Source organism: Panthera uncia (assembly GCF_023721935.1).
Source record: "Panthera uncia isolate 11264 chromosome C1 unlocalized genomic scaffold, Puncia_PCG_1.0 HiC_scaffold_4, whole genome shotgun sequence".
Taxonomy (NCBI): Eukaryota; Metazoa; Chordata; class Mammalia; order Carnivora; family Felidae; genus Panthera; species Panthera uncia.
The window spans coordinates 32,699,700-32,724,843 of record NW_026057585.1 but is presented as its reverse complement, the minus strand read 5'-3'; the positions used below and the strand labels follow the sequence as shown (position 1 = coordinate 32,724,843).

The window sequence follows — 25,144 nt, the reverse complement described above, 5'->3', positions numbered from 1 at the left end:
ATTTTTTGCTGCTCTGCACACATCTGTGAATGACTTTAAAACTGCCTTGGGTATTAGGATTGTGGGGTTATAGACAGTTTTATTACTTTTTTATTACATTTTTTAAAAATGCTTAATTTTGACAGCGAGAGAGCGAGCAAGCATGCCTGAGAGCGGAGGAAAGGCAGAGAGAGAGAGCCAGAGACAGAACCTAAAGCAGGCTCCAGGCTCTGAGCTGTCAGCACAGAGCCCGATGCAGGGCATGAACTCACGAACCACGAGATCATGACCTGAGCTGAAGTCAGACGCTTAACCAACTGAATCACCCAGGCGCCCCTAAAATGCTTATATTTAATCAGCAAAAGGCTAGTCTGAATTTTTGGGCACAAATGCAGGCCTTCTCCCAGAACAAGTCCTCTGTCACCACAGAATGTAATTAGAATGCACTTTAGAATTCTCAACTAAAAGAACTACTTACCTAGCTGTGCTCCTATCTGGAACCTGTACCCCTTCTCTCCATGTATTTGCTTTCACGTACAAGGTAAGGCTGATTTTACTTTCCAAAGTTTTGCAGTATTTGCTTTCAAAAGCATTTTCTGCATTTTAGTATCTTTTAATTTTAGATTAGCTTTTAAACCTCAAATCCTCTTAAAACAAGAAATGCTAGTTTTTGTTCGTAGTTCCTTTTATGAGGCTTTTGCCAAATTCAGGAATTTAGAGATAAACTGTTTTAGGTTTATGTACCACTTTGGCAGGGGGAACAAATTTATAAGTATCAAGTATTACATATTCATATTTGTGAACATAAATAAGCTTAATCAAATGTCAGAACTGGGCTACAAAATGACACTTTTGGATCAGTATTTTTCTCTTTCCTGGTAATCATTTTTTTTAAAAAGGGCTTTCAGGTATCCTTTGGTTGGAACTGGTGAAAAAGTCAGAATTGGCTGATTCAGTGAACCTCACAGTTAAAATAGTGGAGCTTGGTAGAAACACGGTTATTCATCAACTCAAGAACTTCAAGTTCTAAGATCCTGTGGGGTTCTTTAGCCTCTTTTGATCTCTCATAATAACTTGAATATAACTTAAAAGGACTTCTTAAACTTCTCGTCACTGTTTTTTTTTAAACCAATGCCAGATACTCATTTAATTGGCTCTCCCTGCCCAGACAGCAGTCCAATTAGTGTCCTGTGCCAATCCAGAAGTTTTGAAATGTCACCCCTTCTACTGTTCATCTGTATGTGGCAGCACCTCCTTGTGCTTTTCCCACTGTCCATGACTGCTTCCCCTGCCTCTTGTTCTGAAGTAACAATAGCCACTGGGAATTAGTGCCACACTATCCAGGGTCTTGTACTATCACAATGATCGTTCTTCCCATTACTCTAAATGATCAAAGGTAGATCACAGTCTGTTTGTCAAGACTTCTCGTATATTGATTAACCAACTTGCCTAGGGTTTATTCTCTTCATGGCTTTAATAAACATACTTAATTTAAAATAGGACAGGATACAAAATGCTAGTAAAAATTAACCAATCTCTATTAAAATATTCTATATACAGTTTTCTGGTAGAGTTGTCTTTAAAGACTTCCAAATATCCTTCATTTAGATGGTTTAATTCTCGATTTATTTTTAAAGTTTCCAGATTAAAATAATTTATCCTAAGATTAAGCTGACATAATAAGATTAGACCAATTTGATAAGTTAGTAAGAGGTTTAAATGACCTAAATTCATTTGGATGAATGTTGTTCTGAGTGGACCATCAAACAGAGGGTCAAGCAACAAAAATCATTTTTTAAAAATGAATGTTTATTTCTGTGAGAGCATGCACACACATGTGGATATGGGGGAGCGAAAGGGGGAGAGAGAGCCCCCTTCCCTTCCCCCGAAAGGGAGCCCAAGCAGGCTCCATGCTCAGCCCAGAGCCTGATGTGGAGTTTGAATTCACAAACTGTGAGATGAGGACCTGAGCCGAAGCTTAACCAATTGAGCCACTCAGGTGCCCCAAGAAAAATCATTTTTAATAGTGCATAAAAATTCTGTCTTTTGAAATATTCCTTATAGAAGGTATCAATAAAAATGTGTTCACGGATGAAAGCAATTTAGAGAAATAAAAAAATTGCAAATATAAAGCAACATTACCCACAATAAGTTATAAGTTTCAAGCAGTGTAGCCATTTTAATAATCTGGATAAAAAAGGGAGGGCTTCTACGAAAAGAACATAAAAAATACACTGAGAAATGTATCATTTTTTAGACATGAAAGAACAAATCAGCATTTCAAATTCTCATTGATTTTTGAAACTTTATTTATATTTTGGTCTTAAAAATGATCATTTCTAAATTGGCTTTTCTGTAAGAAGGTAAAGCACAAAAATTTGCTAAATATCATCAGATCCACACAAATCCTCATGAAGGTTTTCTGTGTAGTCTTCATTAATGCAAATCGTTGTGAATGCTTCCCTCTTACTGTAGATCTTGAATCTGTTTTACAATAATGAAGCCATAAAGTTTTAACGCAACACATTCATTATAAACTATAACATTTCTATTCAAAGGAAAGCTGGGTATTACAAAAATATGAGAGAATCTGAGAATCAGGCAATCTGTTGAGGCTCAGTCTTATTTGCTTTGTAGTTTTTTGTTATTACTTTCAAAGAGCACACAGTGCATGGATGAGGCACAGCAATCCTCTCCCTTATTAACCTCCCTGATTTAAAAATCTGTCCTTTGTAAAACTGGACCAATTATTACAAACCATCATTTGCCTAATTGACCACAGGTCTATTACAAAGCATTTTGTTAGTGGTCCCAACAACTATAGGAGGATGGAACTTTATTAAAAATGAGTTTTGTTAAGCGTGCCAAATCCCTGGGTAACGTGAGCTGTGCTGCCACTTCAACTGTTAATTAGATGTTTAATGCCTCACGGAAAAAGAGAAGGAAGCAAAACTACAATATTCTCTAGGTACTATAATATTTCATTTGATAAAGTCACAAAAGGATAGGACAAAATTGAAGCAAGATTTATATGCGTTCCAACTTTTCACTCAGGAATTCCTCTACACTGTCTGTGTTCCACTTGAGGATGCTTAGTTCTTCAGCAATGTTCCCATTGTCGTCCAAAAGCTTTAATACAGGGTCTGAACCACGAACATACTACAAAAAAGAAGGACAATAATGAATCATTATTATCTGCTTGGAAGAGGCTTCTCAGCCTCAACCCAAACCCAAACCAATTCAATCCAGCTTAACTCAATAAAAATAAGGTTTACAGGACATCACAACAGGTCTTCCGGGATTTCAAAAAAAAAAAAAAAAGAGAAAATCACATTTACCTCTAAAAAGAAAAACTTACCTGTTGGTAGCAAGATCATTTGAGATTTAAGATTAAATGTAACATATTTATTGCATACACTTAAACTCTAGATGAGCTTAAAACTTAGAGGAGGAGGCAGACAAGTTCCAAATGAGAATGACTGGAAGTAGGCTGTGCACACAAATTATCAGAATTCTGTATTGGATTTTAAATTTTCTTTAAGAAATCCAATGATTTTGTTGTTGTTATAATTAGTTGACTAATATTTTGACAGAATGGAGAAATTCTAACTCTGGCTAAATGTGATCAACACCATCAACAAACATATCCCAATTCATTTCAAAATCAATCTTCATTGCTAAATTAAGTAGAACTACATAACTAAAGATGTAGCAGTGATGATGAAAGCAGCTCTTAGACCTTTCAGCAATTTATGCTTTAGTTTTTCTAGATTGTGAACTCTAGAGCTGGAGACAAGCTCTGATGTGATTACCAGCATTTGGTATATTCTCAACCCATTTGTGGAGTTCAGAAATATAGGCCCTCTATGTTAATGAATCAATAACAATACTATGTAATCATTTTTGGTTAATTATCTACAAAGTAAAAGATTTGACTATTCAAAACCTCATTTTAGTCTACAAGAGATAAACATGTAGAATGTAGTTGTAAAAATCCTCAACCAGGTATTGTCAAATCTAACAATGTATAAAGGAATTATATGCCATGGTCAGTTTAGATTTATTCCAGGTATGCAAGCCTGGCACAACATTTGAGAATCAATGGATGTAATATATCGTCCCCAATAGGCTAAATAGGAAAAATACATCAGTAGATGCAGAAAAAGACATCCAGTTGCATGCTTCAACCTGGATGCTAAGTGAATTAAGTCAGCCATGAAAGGACAAATACCGCATGATTCAACTCCTATAAGGTATCTAAAGTAGTGAAAATCACATAAACAAAGCAGAAGGGTGGTTGGCCAAGGGCTGGGAGGAGGAGAGGGGGAATTAGTGTTTTATGGGTATAGAGTTTGTTTTGCCAGATGAAAAAAGTCTACAGATTTGTTGCACAAGGTGAATATACTTAATACTACTGAACTGTATTTTTATAGTTAAGATGATAAACTTAATGTATCACAAAATTTTAAAAAGTAGGCTAAAGATCAACAGATATACCAAAGAAGATAAATAGATGGCAAATAAGCTTATGAAAAGATGCTCAATTAGGGAACTGCAAATTAAAACTATGAGATAATACTATGTACTTATTAGAATGGCTAAAATGCAAGGCACTGACTATATTTGATGCTGGTGAGGATGTGGAGTCACAGAAACTCTCATCCTAACTAGTGGAATGCAACATGATACACCCAATTTAGAAGACAGTTTGGGGATTTCTTATAAAGCTAAACAGGCTTACTATGTGACCCAGCAACTGTGCTTCTAGGTAATTATCTAAACAAGTTGAAATTTATGTCAATACAAAAATGTGTATGGTGGCTTTATTTGTAATTGCCAAAAATTGGAAGTGACCCAAATGTTCTTCCATTGGTGAATATAAAAACAAATGATGGTACAACAGAATATTAATAATACTTATTGTTAAAAAGAAATGAGCTATCCAGCTACAAGAAGATATGGGATCCAATCTGAAAAGGCTACATACTGTATGATTCCAACCATATGACATTCTGGAAAATGAAAAAACTACAGAGGTGGTAAGATCAGTGGTCACCAAGGGTGACCAAGGGTTTGGGGTGGGGCAGGGAGGAGGTATGAATAGGTACAGCACAGGAGATTTTTAGGGCAATGAAACTATTCTGTAGGATACTGTAATGGTACATACATGATATTATATATATTTGGCAAAACTCCTAGAACTACACAATATAAAAAAATAAACCCTAATACAAACTACAGAATTTATGAATACTGTATCAATATTGGTTCATCAATTATACCACATCAATGTAAGATGTTAATAAGGGAAGTGGGGATGAAGTAAGGTGAGAGTAGGGAGGGAGTATATATAGGAGCAGTGTACTTTTGGATCAGTTTTTCTGCAAACCTAAAATTGCTCTAAGGTATTAAAAAAAAGTATTCAAATATTTTAATTCAGAAAACAATACTGAAGGAAAAAAAAAGGATTCCATTAAAATCCTCTTACCTTGATTTGTAGTCCTCTGAATAGTTTGGGTTTATCACTCCTGACGAAAGCTTAAGAAAAAAGAAAAAGATTCAAATTGTTCACTTCCAAACTGAAGCTAGCTACAAAGATTAATACGAAAAGTATAAATAAGCTCAATAAAACATTAGATCTTCTACAAAAAAAAAAAAACTAAGGAAATTAAAATACATAAATAAGTGGAAAGGCATCATATTATTCAATGGGAAGAATAAATATTTTAAGATGTTGTTTCAAACTAATCAAAATCCCAAATTCCAATGGGATTCTAAGGGCTTGACAAAATGGCAGTAAAGTTCTGTGAGAAGAGTAAATGTGTAAGAAGTCAGGGTAGTTTAGAAAAAGTGAAATATGGGAGAATTTGTTCCATTGTTAACATACTATGTGATACCGATACTAGAATAGTAAAACAGATTATGAAATCTGGAGAAATTCAAATATCTGTATAAGTTGTTTAATATGGTAAAACTATCAAATCAGAGAGGGAAGGAGAGAAAGATTGTGTGTGTGTGCGAATTATTCAAAACACTGGAGGGGTGCCTCCCACCCTTGATTTTGGCTCAGGTCATAATCTCATGGTTCATGAGATTGAGCCCTGTCTTGGGCTCTGTGCTGACAGCACAGAGCCTGCTTGGGATTCTCTCTCTGCCCCTCCCCTGCTTGTGTGCCTGTGATCTCTCTCTGGGAAACAAACAAACAAACAAACAAAAACAAAACACTGGAGAAAACTGTCAAACTATTTGGGGAAAAAAAAATGGATACAGGCACCTGTTTTTCTATCTTATATTTAATGTAAGATATATAATCTATTATATAATCTATTATGTATTATTCTATTATCATATATATCTCAATCCACATGGATTAACATTTTCAGTTCATTCAACAAATATTTATTGCATATCTAACTGTATGCCAGACAACAGAGATAAAGCTATATACAAAACATGATTCCTGCTCTTATGGAGTTTACAGTCTGGTGAGGAAGAAAGATGCTAAATAGGTAATCACACTAATAATTTCAACTGTGAGAAGCATTACAAGTTTAGAATACTGCCATAGTATTTAAAATAGATGACTTGAATGTGGAATATAAAATTCCTTTCCTAATCATGACCATAAAGGAAATACTTTATTGATATGCCTCTATAAAAATGAAAACTTCAGGATAGCTAACATCACTAGAAACAAAATTAAAACACTAATATACCTAGGAAAATAATGCCCACCATGTAATGTAGGGAAGAGTTCTTATTAAGTTAAGAAATGCATACTAGATGGAGAAATGGGCTAGGGACAGGAGCATGTAATGTACAAATATACAGATGGTCATAAACATTTGAAATAAATGTTCAACCTCACTAAAAATCAAATGTCAAAACAATGAAGTGCCTCATTCAGAGTGACAAAAGTTAAACACATTTAGGGTTAGAGAGGGGGTGGAGAGAAGGATTTTTCTGGGGGTTGTGGGAGAAATATAAATGGACACATATTTCCAGACAGGTACTTAACAAAATGAACCTGAAGTCCTAAAATGTACATATTCTTTAAATCTGAAAGTCCCCTTCTAGGTATTGATTCTGAGGAAATAATTGTACAGTAATGCAAAGATCTATAATATATAAGGTCCTGCTAACCAAATCTAGAAACTTGGGGGAAAAAAATATAAACTTGTAACAAAAACTACAGGTTAGTATGTTAATAACATGGACTACATTATAGAATGCATCCAATCATTAAAAATTAATCTGTTTAGTGACATAGAAGCAAACTCATATTTGTAAATAAAGGCCAGAAGCACTATACAAAATCTTAAATTAACCCAGCATATATAAAATACCTGGTATAATACACAGAACCATTTAAAAAAAAATGTTAACTATTATTTTAATAGGGGGTTATATCTGGAGTACAGGGTTTGGGGAAGTTTCAAATGAATGCTTTTCCTTTTTTGGGTCTATATTTTATCAATTTTTTAATAATGATCACGTTAAATTGTTCAAGTGAGATGTTTCACTTAGATACTTGAGAGTTCTTAGATTTTATGGTGATATACATGCTTTTGAGAACTTACTTTTTAAACTTACAATTAACTAGCAATAACAAGCACTATACGCATTTCATTACGAAGGTCTTTTATTGTCCTAAACGCAAGTATATAAAACGAAGAGCGGTAAATAGTTTTTCTTTTTTTTTTTTTTTAAATTTTTTTTTTTCAACGTTTTTTTTTTTTTTATTTATTTTTGGGACAGAAAGAGACAGAGCGTGAACGGGCGAGGGGCAGAGAGAGAGGGAGACACAGAATCATCGGAAACAGGCTCCAGGCTCCGAGCCATCAGCCCAGAGCCTGACGCGGGGCTCGAACTCACGGACCGCGAGATCGTGACCTGGCTGAAGTCGGACGCTTAACCGACTGCGCCACCCAGGCGCCCCAGTTTTTCTTTTTAAGGTTAAGAACTTGTCGGAAAAGACCCATATCTGTATTTTCCCTACAAAATTTAGTTCAAAATAAAATTGGTCATTAGTCTGCTTATTAGGATTTCTTCTCTATCAACTTCATCCTTGTCCAAATACTCTGCAGATTCCTGAATCCCCAAAAATGATCTCATGATATCCTGTTGCATTTTATACCATCCCTTTGGCAAAGGCTATATGCACACCTGTGCAAAACACTGCTTAACTTGAAGTGTGTTCTCTACTGCCTAAGAAATCTCTCTGGGGAAAAAGACTACTCTTTTTTTGTTCTAAAGTTGTTGTTGTTGTTTTTTTTTTTAAAGTTCATTTATTCATTTTGAGAGAGAGTGTGAGCAGGGGAGGGGCAGAGAGAGAGAATCCCAAGCAGAGTCCCTGCAGTCTGCATGGGGCTCGATCCCACAAACCATGAGATCACGACCTGACCTGAAATCAAGCTGGACACGAAATCAAGGTGCCTGGGGAAAAGGACTATTCTTATATATATTTTTTGTATCCATTTAACAGAGCCTAGTGCATTTAATAGTGTTCATTCATTTATTCAATAGATTTTTAATAGGCTGAAATAAATGAACAAATTTAAATTTAATGTCACTAATGACTATTTTCACTAGTTCTTTGCTCTTTGCTAAGCACAGATCTATAAAGCCTCCTAATTTTGAATGAGGGGAATATCTGTTAAATACTCGGTAGTAGCAACTCACATTTTACAAGCTGGGAAGTAATCTTTTAACAGATAAACTTGACTACTTTTATGTACATACGGCACTAGGATGGGCTATATGACAGTATAAGCAGGCTCCATGCTCTGAGTAGAGCCCCACAGGGTGCTCAATCCTACAGTCCTGGGACCAGGACCTGAGCCAAAAATCCAGAGTTGGATGCTCTACCTACTGAGCCACTCAGGCACCCCCAGAAAATGTTCCTATGCCAACTTATTTGTCAGTTATAAAGGCAGTTTTGGGAATAATCCTTTAAAGTGATCAAATATACAGAAGTGATTAGACAACACATGAAATTTTAGCTTTTCACTCTGGATTCTTATCAGCATGTCATTTATGCAGCAACCCTGTAAAAATAAGAGCTTAGCTGTGCTATACATTATTTCTTGGGAAACTTGCAGAACTCCTGTAATTCAGACTCTTGAGAGTTAAATATAAACAAAAATAAAAAAAAATCTATCCTCGTTTCAAAAAGAAGATAAAATTGAGGATGATGGGATAATAGGAAGGACAGTCTCGAAGTTAAAGAAACATGTTTGAATTAATGTAGTTTCAAAGTAAGTAAAAATATAAGTGAAAAAAGACAATATACTTGACTACCTGTAATGATAGGCTTTTGATCACATCACAAGTAGTCATACAATGTACTGGTTTTAAGATTTGAGTATAAGGGCATATAGCAAGTATGGTTAAAACTTGTGGCTATCACATGAAATTATAAGGAATGACAATTTGATGTTTTCCTGTTAGTAAAAACACCTATTTGAATCAGAATGTATTCTAAGTAAAAATGTTGCATCATATGCAGAAACAACAATACAACAACAAACAGTAGAACTGAATTCTCAACTTTGCTCAAGACAGCTTCTGGGTACCTAAAAGAGTATATCTAAAATAAAGAAAAGATACTGTTGTATACAAACCATCTGGAGTGTAGAATTAGGAGTCATGTGGGTCCTCCCAACAAGACAATGTTTTTTTAATTTGTTTTATTTTTTTTAATTTACATCCAAATTAGTTAGCATATAGTGCAACAATGATTTCAGGAGTAGATTCCTTAGTGCCCCTTACCCATTTAGCCCATCCCTCCTCCCACAACCCTCCCAGTAACCCTCTGTTTGTTCTCCATATTTAAGAGCCTTTTACATTTTGTTCCCCTTCCTGTTTTTATATTATTTTTGTTTCCCTTCCCTTATCCTCATCTGTTTTGTCTCTTAAAGTCCTCATATGAGTGAAGTCATAAGATTTTTGTCTTTCTCTGACTAATTTCACTTAGCATAATAACCTCCAGTTCCATCCACGTAGTTGCAAACAGCAAAATTTCATTCTTTTTGATTGCCGGGTAATACTCCATTGTGTGTATGTATCTATGTATGTATGTGTGTGTGTGTGTGTGTGTGTGTGTGTGTGTGTGTGTACATACATATATATGGACATTTGGGCTCTTTCCATACTTTGGCTATTGTTGATAGTGCTGCTAGAAACATGGGGGTGCATGTGTCCCTTCGAAACAGCACACCTGTATCCCTTGGATAAATGCCTAGTAGTGCAATTGCTGGGTCATAGGGTAGTTCTATTTTTAGTTTTTTGAGGAACCTCCATACTGTTTTCCAGAATGGCTGCACCAGCTTGCATTTCCACCAACAAAACAATTTAAAAGCACTTAAAAATATCCAGAGAAGAGCAACTTAAATAATTGAAAGGACTTGAGGAGACTGGAGGTACAATAATGAAGACAAACTAAATATATGACTTCTTAGTTCAGAATGATAAAGTCAGAAAAAGAATGTTTGAAGACTATAAATTCATCAGGAATATATCAGCCAATGTACACACAAGCTTTTCACTCGAATTCCACCTGTCAAAAGTGGGGCACCCTTAAATTAGGTAAGTTTCATAAATCCATTCATCCACTCAATAAATATTTGAATTCTTCTTAATACGAGGAACAGTATTAGATAGATTCTGGGCATATTAATGACCAAAAACATTAAAACTCTGTGCTTTAAGGAGTTCCTAGTTTGGTAGAGGCAGAAGACCAACAAAGCAAATAAATACATTATAAAATTAAATAATGGAAACTGTGGAAGATAAAGGAGTGAAAAATTTTGTTTAAAGGCCGCACAAAAACAATGTTTGAATGAAGAGCAATTTGCCAGAAGAACTGAGAAGGGGCCTAAGTCAGGAGAAACATGCAGTGTGTGCAAAGACTTAAGAGGTCAGAGTTCAGAGAACTGCAAAGAACTAGAGACATGAACTAGAAAAGAGAAAGCACGTTGTGATGGGTCTTCTACATGATGTTATGGATTTGATATTTATTCTGTATGTGATGGGTAAACTATAAAGGCTTTTAAGCAAGAGGGCCACAGAAACCAAATATGTCTAATGGGAAAGGTCTTTTTGGTAGTTGTGTAGAAGATGCGATAGAAGAAAGAAAAGGGAACAGTGATACCTAGACCAGATAACAAGTAACTAATCCTTCTGGAGAAAGATGCCAAAGGCTTGATTAAATTCCTAGAGAAGGCCAAGGGAGTGAGATTTGAAAGTTCTTGAGGAGGAGAAGAGACAATTTGGTGATTAACTGCATATAACGTGTAAAAGAAGTGAAAGAAAGGTTAATCATGATTATTTTATGCTTTTGCTTGGTGATACTGACATCTGTAGAAAGAGGACAGAAGATAGTATACTTTCAGAAGAGGATTAATTCAGTTTTTGGACATGCTGGGTTTAAGGCCTTTTTACCAAAAATGTGGGCTGCAGGGGCACCTGGGTGGCTCAGTTGGTTAAGCATCTGACTTCAGCTGTGCTGACAGCTCAGAGCCTGGAGCCTGCTCCGGATTCGGTCTCCCTTTCTCTCTGCCCCTGCCTTGCTCACACTCTGTCTCTGTCTCTCTCAAAAATAAATAAACATTAAAAATTTTTTTCTTAAAAAATGTGGCCTGCAGCCTGTAGGATATTAGCAAGAAGAATCTCAGGATCCACCCCAAATATACATTCTACATTTAACAAGATCTGATGATTCATATGTAAATAGGCTTAAGGTACCCATGAGATCATACAAACAAAATTGTTCATTTGCAGTCAGAAATGTGATTTCTGAGGCACCTGGGTGGCTCAATTGGTCACACATTGAACTTCGGCTCAGGTCATGACTCGTGGGTTTCAGCTCCCCCCCACCTTGGGCTCTGTGTTAACAGCTCAGAGCCTGCAGGCTGCTTCCAATTCTGTGCCTCTCTCTCTCTGCCCCTTCCCGCTTGTGCTGTTTCTCTCAAAAATAAACATTTAAAAATTTTTTTAAAAATGTGATTTGTAACAGCAGAAAGGTGTGACCTAAAAATACAGATTAGGAGTCATTAGGTAAATACTGTAATTGGAACTGAGGGAGTGGGACATTCAAGGGAGTAAGAAAATAAAATATAAAGTTAGACCTTGACTGCAACTAGTATTTGAAAGGTGGGTGGTAGATGAGATGCCAGGAAAGGAGAATGGAAAGGCTGTTAGATGTAGGAGAAACTAGGAGGTAAGAAATTCAAACAAATGAAAGGAAAAGTTTCAAATGCTGGAGTTAAGACAATACCTACCATTTAATATCCTCAGTACTGAAATAGTGCTTGACACACAGTAAGCACTCAGTTAAGTACTCACAGAATTAGTGAATGGTTTACTCTGTATTTGTTGGTGCCACACATACTAAGTAATTTATGTGTGATACTTAATCCTCAAAACAATCTTATATAGGTATTATAATCTTATACCATCTATTACCCATTTTAGAAATGAGAAAAACTGATGAAGCTAATACTAAAGAATGATACTGCTAGCAAAACTCCAACGTAGCACCATAATCCTAGCCATCACTACCAATCAATCACAGTTAGTATGAGAAGTGAAAGCCTATGTCCTATCTCAGTTCTGTATTACTTTAAATTTTTTTCTGCCTCCAAAGTTATATCCTTTTTCTAAAAAATTAATTAATTTTGAGAGCGAGAGAGAGAAGCAGAGATGATCCCAAGCAGGCTCCACACTGCCACCATGGAGCACACAGGGCTCAAACTCATGAACCACGAGATCATGACCTGAGCTGAAATCAACAGTTGGGACGCTCAACTGACTGAGCCACCCAGGTGCCCCTAAAGGTATCTGATTCTAATATGGAACTGGCAAACTATGGTCTGAGGGCCAAAGTCTAGCCTGTTGCTTTAATAAATACAGTTTTACTGGAACAAAGCCACACTTACTCATTTAAATACTGTAGTATGGCTGTTTCCATACTACAAAAGAGTTCAATACTTGTAGCAGAGAACTTGTTGCTGGTAAAGCTGAAAATTTTTATTTAACTTTTCACAACAAGTCTGCCGAGACCTGCAAAATTTGGGAAAATTGATTTTTTTTTTGAGACACAGATACGTTTAACATTGCAAGACTCATGCTTGAGAAGGAATTATTATTAGTTATGCTACCACAAGTGATAAATCATTAGGTCGACAGGGCCACTCCAAAGTGACTCCTATGCTGGGGAAGGGGAGAGATAACCCCTCACACCAGCATGCCTGTAGTTCATGAAGCTGAGCCTCTTAGTGGTTGAACAGGCAGGAAGCCCTGTTCTTCAGTGTGCTTGTAGCTGTGGCAGAGAGGCTAACTGCACACAAGTAGGATGACTGCTGGCCCCACCCACCAATGAGGCCACATCAGCTATAGAGGGACCTCTAATAGCACAGCGAACAAATCTTGTTCTGGTGCGCCCACAGTGGGCAAAGTGGGTGACTGCGATCAGCTGAATGGAAGGCAATCACAGCTCAACCATAATAAGGAGGGCACATGCAGCCCACAGAGGGGACACCCATGGAGCACCTGATTCTGGTGAAAAGAATGGACTGCACCATAGGGCACTGCAATACCACTTCTACACAAGGTTACTGCTTTCCAAGACCAAAAGCTATAGCTGACATACCTAATATACACAAATACAGAGTAAGACAAAATGAGGAGACCGAGGCATATGTCCTAAATGAAAGAACAGAACAAAAATCACAGTGAAAGAGCTAAATGAAACAAATAAACAATATGTCTGATGAAGCTTTAAAGTAATGGTCACAAAGATACTACTTGAGAAGAGTAGACGAAGACAGTGAGAACTTCAACAAAGAGAAAATATAAAAACCAGTCAGAATCGAAGAATTCAATAACTAAAATGAAAAATATACTAGAAGGAATCAACAGATAACAGAATGAAGAAGAATGGATCAGTAATCAGGAAGACAAGGTAATGGAAAGCAACAAAACTGAACATCAAAAGAAGAAATGAGAACTGGTTAAAGGAAATTTTCATTGTCATCCACTGTAACACATTCATATTATAGGGATGCCAGAAAAAGAAAAGAAAAACAAGGGGTCAGAAAACTTCTTAAAAAAAATTATAGTTGAAAACTTCCCTAACCTGGGAAAGGAAAGAAACAGCCAGATCCAGGAAGCATGCAGAGCCCCTAACAAGGTAAATCTAAGGAGGTCTGCACCAAGACCTATAATAATTAAAGTATCAAAGACTAAAGATAAAGAGAGAATCTTAGAAGCAGCAAGAGAAAACAGTTATGATCAGGGAAATCCCATTTTTCACAAGAAAATTTGAGGCCCGAAGGAAGTGGCATGATATACTCAACGTACTGAAAGGGAACAACCTTCAATCAAGAATAGGCAGTAAGGTTATCATTTAGAAACAGAAATAATTTCCCAGACAAAAGTTAGAGTTCACCAGTTAACTAGTCTCACAAAAAATGATAGAGATTTCCTTAAGCAGAAAGAAAAGGCCACAATGAGAAGAAAACTAGGAAAGGAAAAATTCTCAAAGGTAAAAGCAAACATATAGTAAAGGTAGTAGATTAAATACTTTAAAGCCAGTATGGAGATTAAAACACAGAAGTAGTAAAATCAATTACATCTACAAAAATTAGTCAAGGGAAGGGTGTCTGGGTGGCTCAGTCAGATAACATCCAACTTTGGTTCAGGTCATGATCTTGTGGTTCGTGAGTTGGAGCGTCACATCTACATCCACATCAGGTTCTCTGCTATCAAGACAAAGCCTTCTTTGGACCCTCTGTCCTTCTCCCTCCCCAACTCGTGCTCTCTCTCTTACCCTCAAAAATAAATAAACATTAAAAAAAATTAGTCAAGGGATACACAAAAAGATGTAAAATATGAAATCATACACACGAAATGTGGAAAGGGAGGTTAAAAACAGTGCTTTTAGTGCTTTTGAATGCTTTTGAGCACATGTTCAAATATAAGTGGTCATCAACTTTACACAGAATGCTATACACAGAGAATGTTATATATGAACCCAATGGTACCTAAAAATAAACCTGTGATATACATACAAAATCAAAAGGAATCCAAGCATAACACTAAAGCCATTAAACCAAAAAGCGACAGAGAACAGAGAACTACAAAACGCAAAGCAATTAACAAAGAAAATACATACCTATGAATAATTAATTTAAATGTAAATGGATTAAATGCTCCAATCAAAAGACACAGGGTGACTGAATGGGGGGACGGGGGGGGGGGGGGGGGGGGGGCCGGGGTGGAAGACCCATCTATATGATCTATATGTGGTTTACAAGAGACTCTTCAGACCTAAGGACATACAGAGTGAAAGTGAAGGTAAGAGTAAAGATATTCTATGCAAATGCAAGGGGAAAAAAAAGTCGGGGTAGCAATACTTTTGTCAAAGACTGCAGCAAGAGACAAAGGGAATTACATAATGATAAAATAATCACTTCAACAAGGGAATTTAAGAATTACAAATATCTCTGCACCCAAAATAGGAGCACCTAAATACATAAAACAAATATTAACAGGCATAAAGTAAGAAATTGGTAATAATACGATAGGTGACTTAAACACCCCACTTATATCAGTTCATAAAACATTTGGACATAAAATCAACAAGGAAAAAGTGGCTTTGAATGACACATTAGACCAGATAGACCTAACAAATATACACAGAATATTCTACTTCAAAACTGCAGAATATACATTCAAGTGCACATGTTACATTCTCCTGGCGGATCATCTTAGGCCACAAACAGGTTTAAATAATTTTAGAAGTCTGAAATCATATCCTGAATCTTTTCTGACAATAAAAGTATGAAACTAGAAACGAACTACAAGAAAAAAAAAACTTGAAAAAGCAAAATACATGGAGGTTAAAAAACATGCTATTAAACAACCAATGGGTCAACTAAAAAAAAAAAAAAATCCAGGAAATAAAAAATACACGGAGACAAATAAAAATGGAAATGCAATGGTCCAAAATCTTTGGGATTGAGCAAAAGCCGTACTCAGTGGGAAATTTAGAGATCTAGGCCTATCTCAAGAAACAAGAAAAATCTCTAAAAACCTAACATTACACCTAAAGGAACTAGAGAAAGAGGAACATACAAAGCCCAAAGTCAGTGAAGGGGAATAAAGGTTAGAGTAGAAATACATGAGATAGAAACACGAAAACAATAGAAAAAACAAAAACAAAAACAAAACCCAAAACACCAATGAAACCAAAAGCTGGTTCTCTGAAAAGATAAATAAAATTAACAAACCTTTAGCCAGACTCATCAAGAAAGAGAGGACTCAAGTAAAATTTATAAATAAAGGACAAAAAACAACTGACACCACAGAAATACAAAGAATTGTAAGAGAATATTATGAAAAATAACTAACTTCCCAGCAACACACAATGTTCCAAAATAGAATTAGGGAGAAAAGAGAGTATGTATTTTAACGGACCAATCATGTGTGATGAGACTGAATAATTTAAAAACACCCAATGAACAACAAAAAAGTCCAGAACCAGACGGACTCACAAGTGAATTCTATCAAACATGTAAGGAAGATTTAATACCTATTCTCAAACATTGCCAAAAAATAGAGGAGGAAGGAAAGCTTCCAAATACCGTATATTCTGAGGCCAGCACTGCCCTCACATGAAACAAGGAAACTACAGGCTCATATTCCTGATGAACACAGATGCAAATATCCCCACCAAAATATTAGTAAACCACATGCAACAATACATTAAAAGGATCACTCATTATGATCAAATGGGATTTGTTCCAAGGATGCAAGAGCAGCTCAATTTTCACAAATCAATGTGATATATCACATTAATAAGAAGGATACAAACCTTGTGATCATCTCAATAGATGCAGAAAAGGCATTTGACAAAATTCCACATCCATTCATGATACAAACTCAAAACAAAGTGGGTTTTAGAGGGAAAATACTTCAACATAATATAGGCCATATATGAAAAAGTCACAGCTAACATCACACTCAATGGTGAAACACTGAAAGCTTTTACTCTAAGATCAAGACAAGGATGTCCACACTCACAACTTTTTTTTTTTTTTTTTAACGTTTATTTATTTTTGAGACAGAGACAGAGCATGAACAGGGGAGGGGCAGAGAGAGAGGAAGACACAGAATCTGAAGCAGGCTCCAGGCTCTGAGCTCTCAGCACAGAGCCCGACGTGGGGCTCGAGCAGACCGTGAGATCATGACCTGAGCCGAAGTCAGACACTTAACCGACAAAGCCACCCAGGCGCCCCCACACTCACAACTTTTACTCAACATAGAACTGGAAGTCATAGCTGTAGCAATCAGACCAAAAAATGGACGGCAACCAAATTCATAAAGAAGTAAAACTGTCACTATCTGCAGATGACATGATACCTTATTTAATAAAAATTTTCTTTTGAAAGAGAGAGAGAATGCATGAATGGGGGAAGGGTAGAAGAAGAGGGAGAGAGAGAGAGAATCATAAGCAGACTCCATGCTCAGGGCAGCGCCTAACCCGGGGCTTGATCTCATGACCTGAGCCAAAATCAAGAGGTGGATGCTGAGCCATGCAGGTGTCCTGACATGATACTTTATATAGAAAACACTAAAGACTGGGGCGCCTGGGTGGATCAGGTGGTTAAGCGTCTGACTTCGGCTCAGGTCATGATCTCCTGGTTTGTGAGTTGGAGCCCCACGTTGAGCTCTGTGCTGACAGCTCTGAGCCTGGAGCCTGCTTCTGATTCTGTCTCCCTCTCTCTGCCCCTCCCCCACTCAGGCACGCGCGCTCTCTCAAAAATAAACAAACATTAAAAACAAAACAAAACAAAAAACACTAAAGACTACCCAAAACAATTTGAACAGATAAATTCAGCAAACTTTCAGGATACAAAATTAACACACAGAAAGAGAAATTAAGAAAACAATCCCATTTAAATTGAACCAAAAATAATAAAATACCTAGGAATAATTTAACCACTGAAGTGAAACACCTATATTGTATTCTGAAAACTATAGGACACTGATGAAAGAAACTGAACATGACAAAAACACATGGAAAGATATTTTGTGCTCTAGGAACTTGGAAGAACTACTATTGTTAAAAATGTCCATACTACCCAAAACAATCTATAGATTCAATGGGATCCCTATTAAATACCAATAGCATTTTTCACAGAAATAGAACAAATAATCCTAAAATTTTCAGAACCGTAACAGACCTTTAATAGCCAAAGCAATCTTCAGAAGGAAAAACAAAACTAGAGGTAACACTATCCCAGATTTCAAGATAAAGCTGTTAGTAATCAAAACAGTATGGTACTGGCACAAAAACAGACACATAGATCATGGAACAGGACAGAGAACCCAGAAATAAACCCATGCTTACACAGTGAATTAATCTATAACAAAGGAGGCAAAACATACAATGGGAAAAGTATCTTCAATAAATGGTACTGGGAAAACTAGACACATACATGCAAAAGAATTAATAAACTGGACCAGTTTCTTACACCATTCATAGGGAAAAACTCAAAATGGACTAAGGACCTAAATGTGAGACCCAAAATCATTAAACTCCTAAAAGAAAACGCTGACTATAATCTCTCAGATATTGGCCTTAGCAACATATTTATGGAAATGTCTCCTCAGGTGAAGGAAAGAAAAATAAATTGTTAGGACTACACTAAAACAAAGTCTTTGCACAGCATAGAAAACTATCTATAAAACAAAAGGGCAACCTAGTGAACAGGAGATCTGCAAATGACATACATGAGAAGGGGTTACTATCCAAATTATATAAAGCAATTACACTACTCAACACCAAAAATCAAACAATCTGATTAAAAAATGGGCAGAGGACCTAAACAGGCATTTTGCCAAAGAAGACATACGCAGGGCAAACACACATAAAAGATGCTGAATATCACTAATCACGAGGGAAATGCAAAATCAAATCCATAATGACATCACCTCACACCAGAGTGCCTAATATGAAAACGGTAAGAAATAACTGTTGGCTATGATGTGAAGAAAAGGGAACTTTCCACTCATGCACTGCTGATGGGAAAACAGTATGGAGGTTCCTCAAAAAATTAAACAGAAACACCATACGATCCAGTTATTCCACTACAGGGTATTTACTCAAAGAAACAAAACACTATTTTGAAAAGATATATATGCACTCTCTTTGTTTACTGCAACATTACTTATCATAGCCTAGATGCGGAAGCTACCCAAGTGTCCACTGATAAATGAATGGATAAAGTAAATATGGTACAGGAAGAGTTCTGGTCCAAGATGGCGACTCCGGAAGATCCTGAACTCACCTTCACCATGGCCATGGACACAACAAAAAGAACTGAGGGCTGAAAAGAACAGCTTCTGCAGAACACAAGATAGAGACCACATAGAGAATGGCAGGAGAAGAGACACTAAGGAACTGCAGTGGGGAGGGATAGTACTGAGGGTTAAGTAGATTCATCTGCCCTGTGGATAGCCTGCTGCACTGGCCCCTAGCCCACGGTAGCCCCGGATCCCTTGAGGCACAGAAAAAGAGCCAAGGTTTAAAACAGCAACTAGAACTTCAAGGAACTAGCTCCAGAACCTTGCCAAACAGTGAGGAAGCTGCTGGAACTCTGTCTGGGTCAAAATAGGGGGTGAGCGCCATGGTTTACATTCCCTTTCCACTGTGACAGTGCAAACAAGACCAGGGCTCCCATCCCACACCAGCCACAGAAACCCTGGGGTATAGACAAAAAATGGGTTTAAAAGTTTACCAGAATTTCAAGATCCAGCACTAGAACACTGCCAAGTGGTGGGATTGCTGCTGGTACTCTCTCCAGGCTGGAGGGGCTGGGCAGTACCATGGTTTATGTTCTCCTTCAACTTGGATAGCTTGGATGGGAAGAGGGTCCAGGTACCCTAACCAGCCTGCTGCTTCAGTGAGCCCGAGAGCCCACATCAGCCCCAACCACCCCACCAAGCAGCTCTAGCACAGTGCACTCTGGGACACCCCTAGCTGATGTTCACTATAGATCTAGCAGTTGTGCCAAGGTGATGCAGCACTCTGGGCCCACAACCTCTTTGGCTTCAAATGGCTTCCTAGAGCACCCCCAGCACACAGTGCACTGGGGACGCCTGGCTCTCACCTGCTTCAGCTCTTGGAACCCCCAGCGCATGCTGGCCCAGATCCAGTCCTCTGCCAGGACACTCCCTGCACTGAACATTCTGGGACACTCTGGCTTACACCCGCTTCAGCTTCAGCTTCAGCTGTCTTACCAGGATACTTTCTACCTGGAGAGCCCTGGGATAGCAACAACCAACACCCACTGTGGTTTCAGATCTCCTTCCAGGGCACCCTCTACACAGAGAGCTCCAGGACCACCCTGACCAAGCCCACTTCACCTACAGATGTCTTACCAAAATGCCATGTACACAGAATACCATGGGACCCCCAGGCACATGCCCCACCTTGAATCAAGCTGCTTTGCCAGGGCACCCTCTGGAGGGCCCCAGGACACCTCAGCATGCATTTGATCAGCTTCACAGTCTACACAGGGGACGACAATACACAAGACCGTTCTTGCAAGTTAAGAAGTAGCTGTTCTGCCTAATCCACAGAAACAAGCACAGAAAGTAAAGCAAAGTGGAGAGACAGAAGAATATGCTCCCAATGAAAGAATAAGACAGAACATCAGGGAAAGACTAAATGAAACACAGACAAGCCTTGTGGCTGACAGAGTTTAATCATAAAGATGCTTACTGGATTGCAGAGAAGAATGGAAGAACTGAGAACTTCAAAAAGGAGAAAATGTAAGAACCAATTAGAGTTGAAGAATACAATAACTGAAATGAAAAATACATTAGGAGGCATCAACAGTAGGTTGGCAGATGCAGAAGAATGGTTTAGTGATCTGGAAGACCTTAACTGCTACAGAAAGCAACTGAGCTGAATAGCAAAATGAAAAGAATTTTATTTTTTTAAATTATTATTTTTTAATGTTTTATTTTTAAGAGAGAGAGAGGGAGGGAGGGGGGGAGAGAGGGAGAGGGAGAGGCAGAGATAGAAGAAGACACAGAATCTGAAGCAGACTCCAGGGTCTGAGCTGTCAGCACAGAGCCTGATGCAGGGCTCGAACCGACAGACCATGAGATCATGACCTGAGCTGAAGTGGGATGCTTAACTGACTGAGCCACTCAGGTGCCCCAAAAAAGAATTTTAAAAGTGCATAGAGCGGTGCCTGGCTGGCTCAGTCTGAAAAGAGTATGACTTTTGATCTTGGGGTTGTGAGTTCAGGCCTCATGTTGGGTGTAGAGAGTACTTAAATAAATAAAACTTAAGGGGCACTTGGGTGGCTCAGTCGGTAAAGCATCCGACTTCGGCTGAGGTCATGCTCTCCCGGTTCATGGGTTTGAGACCTGGTTTGCGCTCTGTGCTGACAGCTCGGAGCCTGTAGCCTGCTTCGGATTCTGTGTGTGTCTCTCTCTCTCTGCCCCTCCCTTGCTCACACTCTGTCTCTCTCTCAAAAATAAATAAACATTAAAAAAATTTTTTTAAAAAATGAAAAATAATAAAAAAATAAATAAAACTAAAAAAAAGATGATATTAAGGGATCTCTTTGATAACAGGAACTGTTTGCAGCAAACATTTGCATTACAAGGGTCCTAGAAGGAGAGAGAAAAAGAGCAGAAAACTTAAGAAATAATAGTTGAAAACTTCCATAACATAGGGAAGGAAACAGACATTCAGGTTCAGGAAGCACAGAGAGTTCAGAACAAGATGAACCTAAGGAGATCCACACCAGGACACAGAATAATAAAAATGTCAAAGGTTTAAGGGGAAAAACATTAAAGCAGCAAGAAAGTGAAAAATTACATACAAGGGAAACTCCATAAAGCTATCAGCTGAATTTTCAGCAGAAACACTACAGGCCAGAAAGCAGTGGCATGATATAATCAAAGTCCAGAGAGGGAAAACAAGAAAACCACCCCACCCACAACCTACCACCAAGAATATTCGATATGGTAAAATTATCATTCAGAATTGAAGCAAAGACCAAGAACTTCCCAAGCAAAATTAAAGGAGTTTATCAGTACTACATCAGACTTACAAGAAATGTTAAAGGGACTTAAGTGGAAAAGGCCTTAATTAAAAAGTAAAAACAAAAACACAATAAAGAAATGAATACAGACTGCTATAAACTTAGGATATTATATATGAACCTCATTGTAACTACAAACCCCAAACCCAAAACAGATACACAAAAAATAAAGAGAAAGAAAGCCAAGCAAAACACTATAGATAATAATTCATCAGAGAGCAAGGTAAGAAAGAGAAGAACTATAAAAACCAAAAACACAATAAAATGACAAGTACATAGCTACCTATAACTACTTTAAATGTAAATGGACTAAATGCTCCAATCTAAAGACCTAGGGTGGCAAAATGGATAGAAACAAAACAAAACAAAAACCAAGACCCATCAATATGCCACTGACAAGACCTCACTTCACATCTAAACACACATACAGACTGAATGTGAAGGGATGGAAAAAGATATTCCATGCAAATCAAGTGGGAAAAAAAAGCCTGGGTAGCAACATTTTTATCAGACAAAATAGACTATCAAACAAAGACTCTAACAAGAAACAAAGACGGATATTACATAATGATAAAAGAATCAATCCAATAAGAGGAACTAACAATTATAAATATCTATGCACCCAGCAATGGAGCACCTAAATACATAAAGCAAATATTAGGAGAGACTGACAATAATAAAGCAAATAAAAGGAGAGACTGACAGTAATACAGTAAGAGTAGGAGACTTTAACACCCCAATTACATAAATGGATAGATCATCCAGGCAGAAAATCAATAAGGAAAAAGCATCTTTGAAGGACATACTAGACTGGATGAGTTTAACATATCTACAGAACATTCCATTCACAAACAGAATACACGTTCGAGTGCACATGAAACATTCTCCAGGATATATCACATTAGGCCACAAAAGAAGTCTCCATTTATTTAAGATTGAAAACATATCACACATCTTTTCCAATCACAAGGAAGCTAGAAATAAATCATACACCAAAAAACTAAAAACACACAAACACATGGAGGCTAAATGACATGCTTCTAAATAACCAATGGATCAATGAAGAAAGCAAAGAGGAAATAAAAAAAAAAATACATAAAGACAAATGAAAAGGAAAACATAATGGTTCAAAATCTGTGGGCTGCAGCAAAAGCAATTCTAAGAGGGAAATTTTTATTTATTATTATTTTTTTTCTGAGAGAGAGGGTGCAAGTGAGTGAGGGACACAAAGAGAATCCCAGGACGGGCAAAGAGACAGAGAACAGGGGAGTTGGGGGAGAGGGGGAGAGAGAGACAAAGTGGGGTTTGAGCTCACGAACTATGAGATCATGACTTGAGCACAAGTCAGATGCTTAATGACTGAGCCACCCAGGAGCCCACCAAGAGGAAACTTTATAGCAATATAGGCTGCTGTGTAAACAAGACAATAAAAGCCTCAAACAGTCTAACCTTACACCTAAAGTCAAAAAGAAAAACAAAAGGTTAGAAGAAAAAAAAAATCAAGATTAGAGCAGGAATAAATAGAGATAAAAACACAACAGAAAAGATCAACGAAACCAAGAGCTGGATCTCTGGAAAGAAACAAAATTTACAAACCTTTAGCCATACTCATCAAGAAAAAAAGAGAGAGGACTCAAAATAAAATCAGAAATGAGAGAATAACTAACACACAGAAAAACAAAAGATTTTAAGAAAATACTATGAAAAATTAATATGCCAACAAGTTGGACAACCTAGAAGAAATGGATAATGTCCTAGGAACATACAATCTTCTAAAATTCAATCAGGAAATAAAACAGAAAACCTGAACAGACCAATTAACTTGTAAGGGAACTGAAATGGTAATCAAAAAAACTTCCAACAAACAAGACTCAAGGACCAGGTGGCTCCATAGGTGAATTCTGCCAAACATTTCAAGATTTAATAACTATCCTCAAAAAAGAGAGGAAGAAGGAAAGCTTCCAAATACTTTCCACTAGGACAGTGTTACCCTGATACCAAAACAAAGACACTACAAAAAAGTAATTACAGGCTAATATCCCTGATTAACATAGATGCAAAAGTATTCAACACATTATTATTCAATCATTCGACAATACATTAAAAGGATCGTTCACCACAGTCAAGTGAAATTTATTCTAGGGGATGCAAGGAGGGTTCAATATTCACAAATCAGTCACTTTGGTATACCACATTAATGACAGAAACGATAAAAACCAAATGATCATCTCAACAAAGACAGAAAAGTCATTCTTTGACAAAGTACAACATTGCTCAGGATAAAAATGCTCAACAAAGTGGGTTTAGAGGGATCATACCTCAACATAATAAAGGCCATTATATAAAAACCTAAAGCTAACATCGTACACAATGGTGAAAGTTTTTCCTCTAAGATCCAAAACAAGAAAAGGATGCCTACTTCCTGTCTTGTCACTTTTCTTCCACCTAGTACTGGAGGTCCTAGCTGTAGCAATCAGACAAGAAAAAGAAATAAAAGGCATAAAAATTGTTACAAAAGTAGTAAGGGAGACCTGGGTGGTTCAATTGGTTGAGCAACCAACTCTTGATTTCGGCTTAGGTCATAATCTCATGGTTCATGGGATTGAGCCCCACATTCGGGCTCTATGCCGACAGCATGAAGACTGTATGGGATTCTCTCTCTTTCCTTCCTCAGTTAATGTGTTCTCTCTCTCACAAAACGAATAAACTTTAAAAAAAAAAAAACTGTCACTATTTGCAGATGAAATACTACATAAAAACCTAAAAATACCACCAAAAAACTATTAGAACTGATCAATGATTCCAGTAAAGTTTCAGGATATAAAATTAATAATGCAGAAATTGGTTATATTTCTACATATTAACAATGAAGTAGCAGGAAGGGAAATAAAATAATTCCATTTACAATTGCGCCAAAAACAATAAAATACTTAGGAATAAACTTAACCCAGGACATGAAAGAGCTGCACTCTGAAAAGTATAAGACATTTACAATAGAAACTGAAGATGATAAGGGCGCCTGGGTGGCTCAGTCG

The 25,144-nt window shown here is 37.2% G+C and overlaps 1 protein-coding gene across 2 annotated transcripts in view; it reads right to left on the bottom strand.

The window, feature by feature from the left end:
• Positions 1-2,264: 2,264 nt before the first annotated feature.
• SELENOF (selenoprotein F) overlaps positions 2,265-25,144 on the bottom strand; it is a 58,160-nt gene continuing 35,280 nt past the window's right edge. The window contains exons 4-5 of one of the 2 annotated variants that reach the window (XM_049616855.1): positions 5,468-5,517; positions 2,265-3,138 (exon numbers count right to left, since the gene is read on the bottom strand). In XM_049616855.1, the coding sequence (XP_049472812.1) occupies positions 3,007-3,138; positions 5,468-5,517 (182 nt within the window). In that variant the 3' untranslated portion in view covers positions 2,265-3,006. The remainder of the gene's footprint in view (positions 3,139-5,467; positions 5,518-25,144) is intronic. The other variant, XM_049616856.1, reaches the window with a different exon arrangement.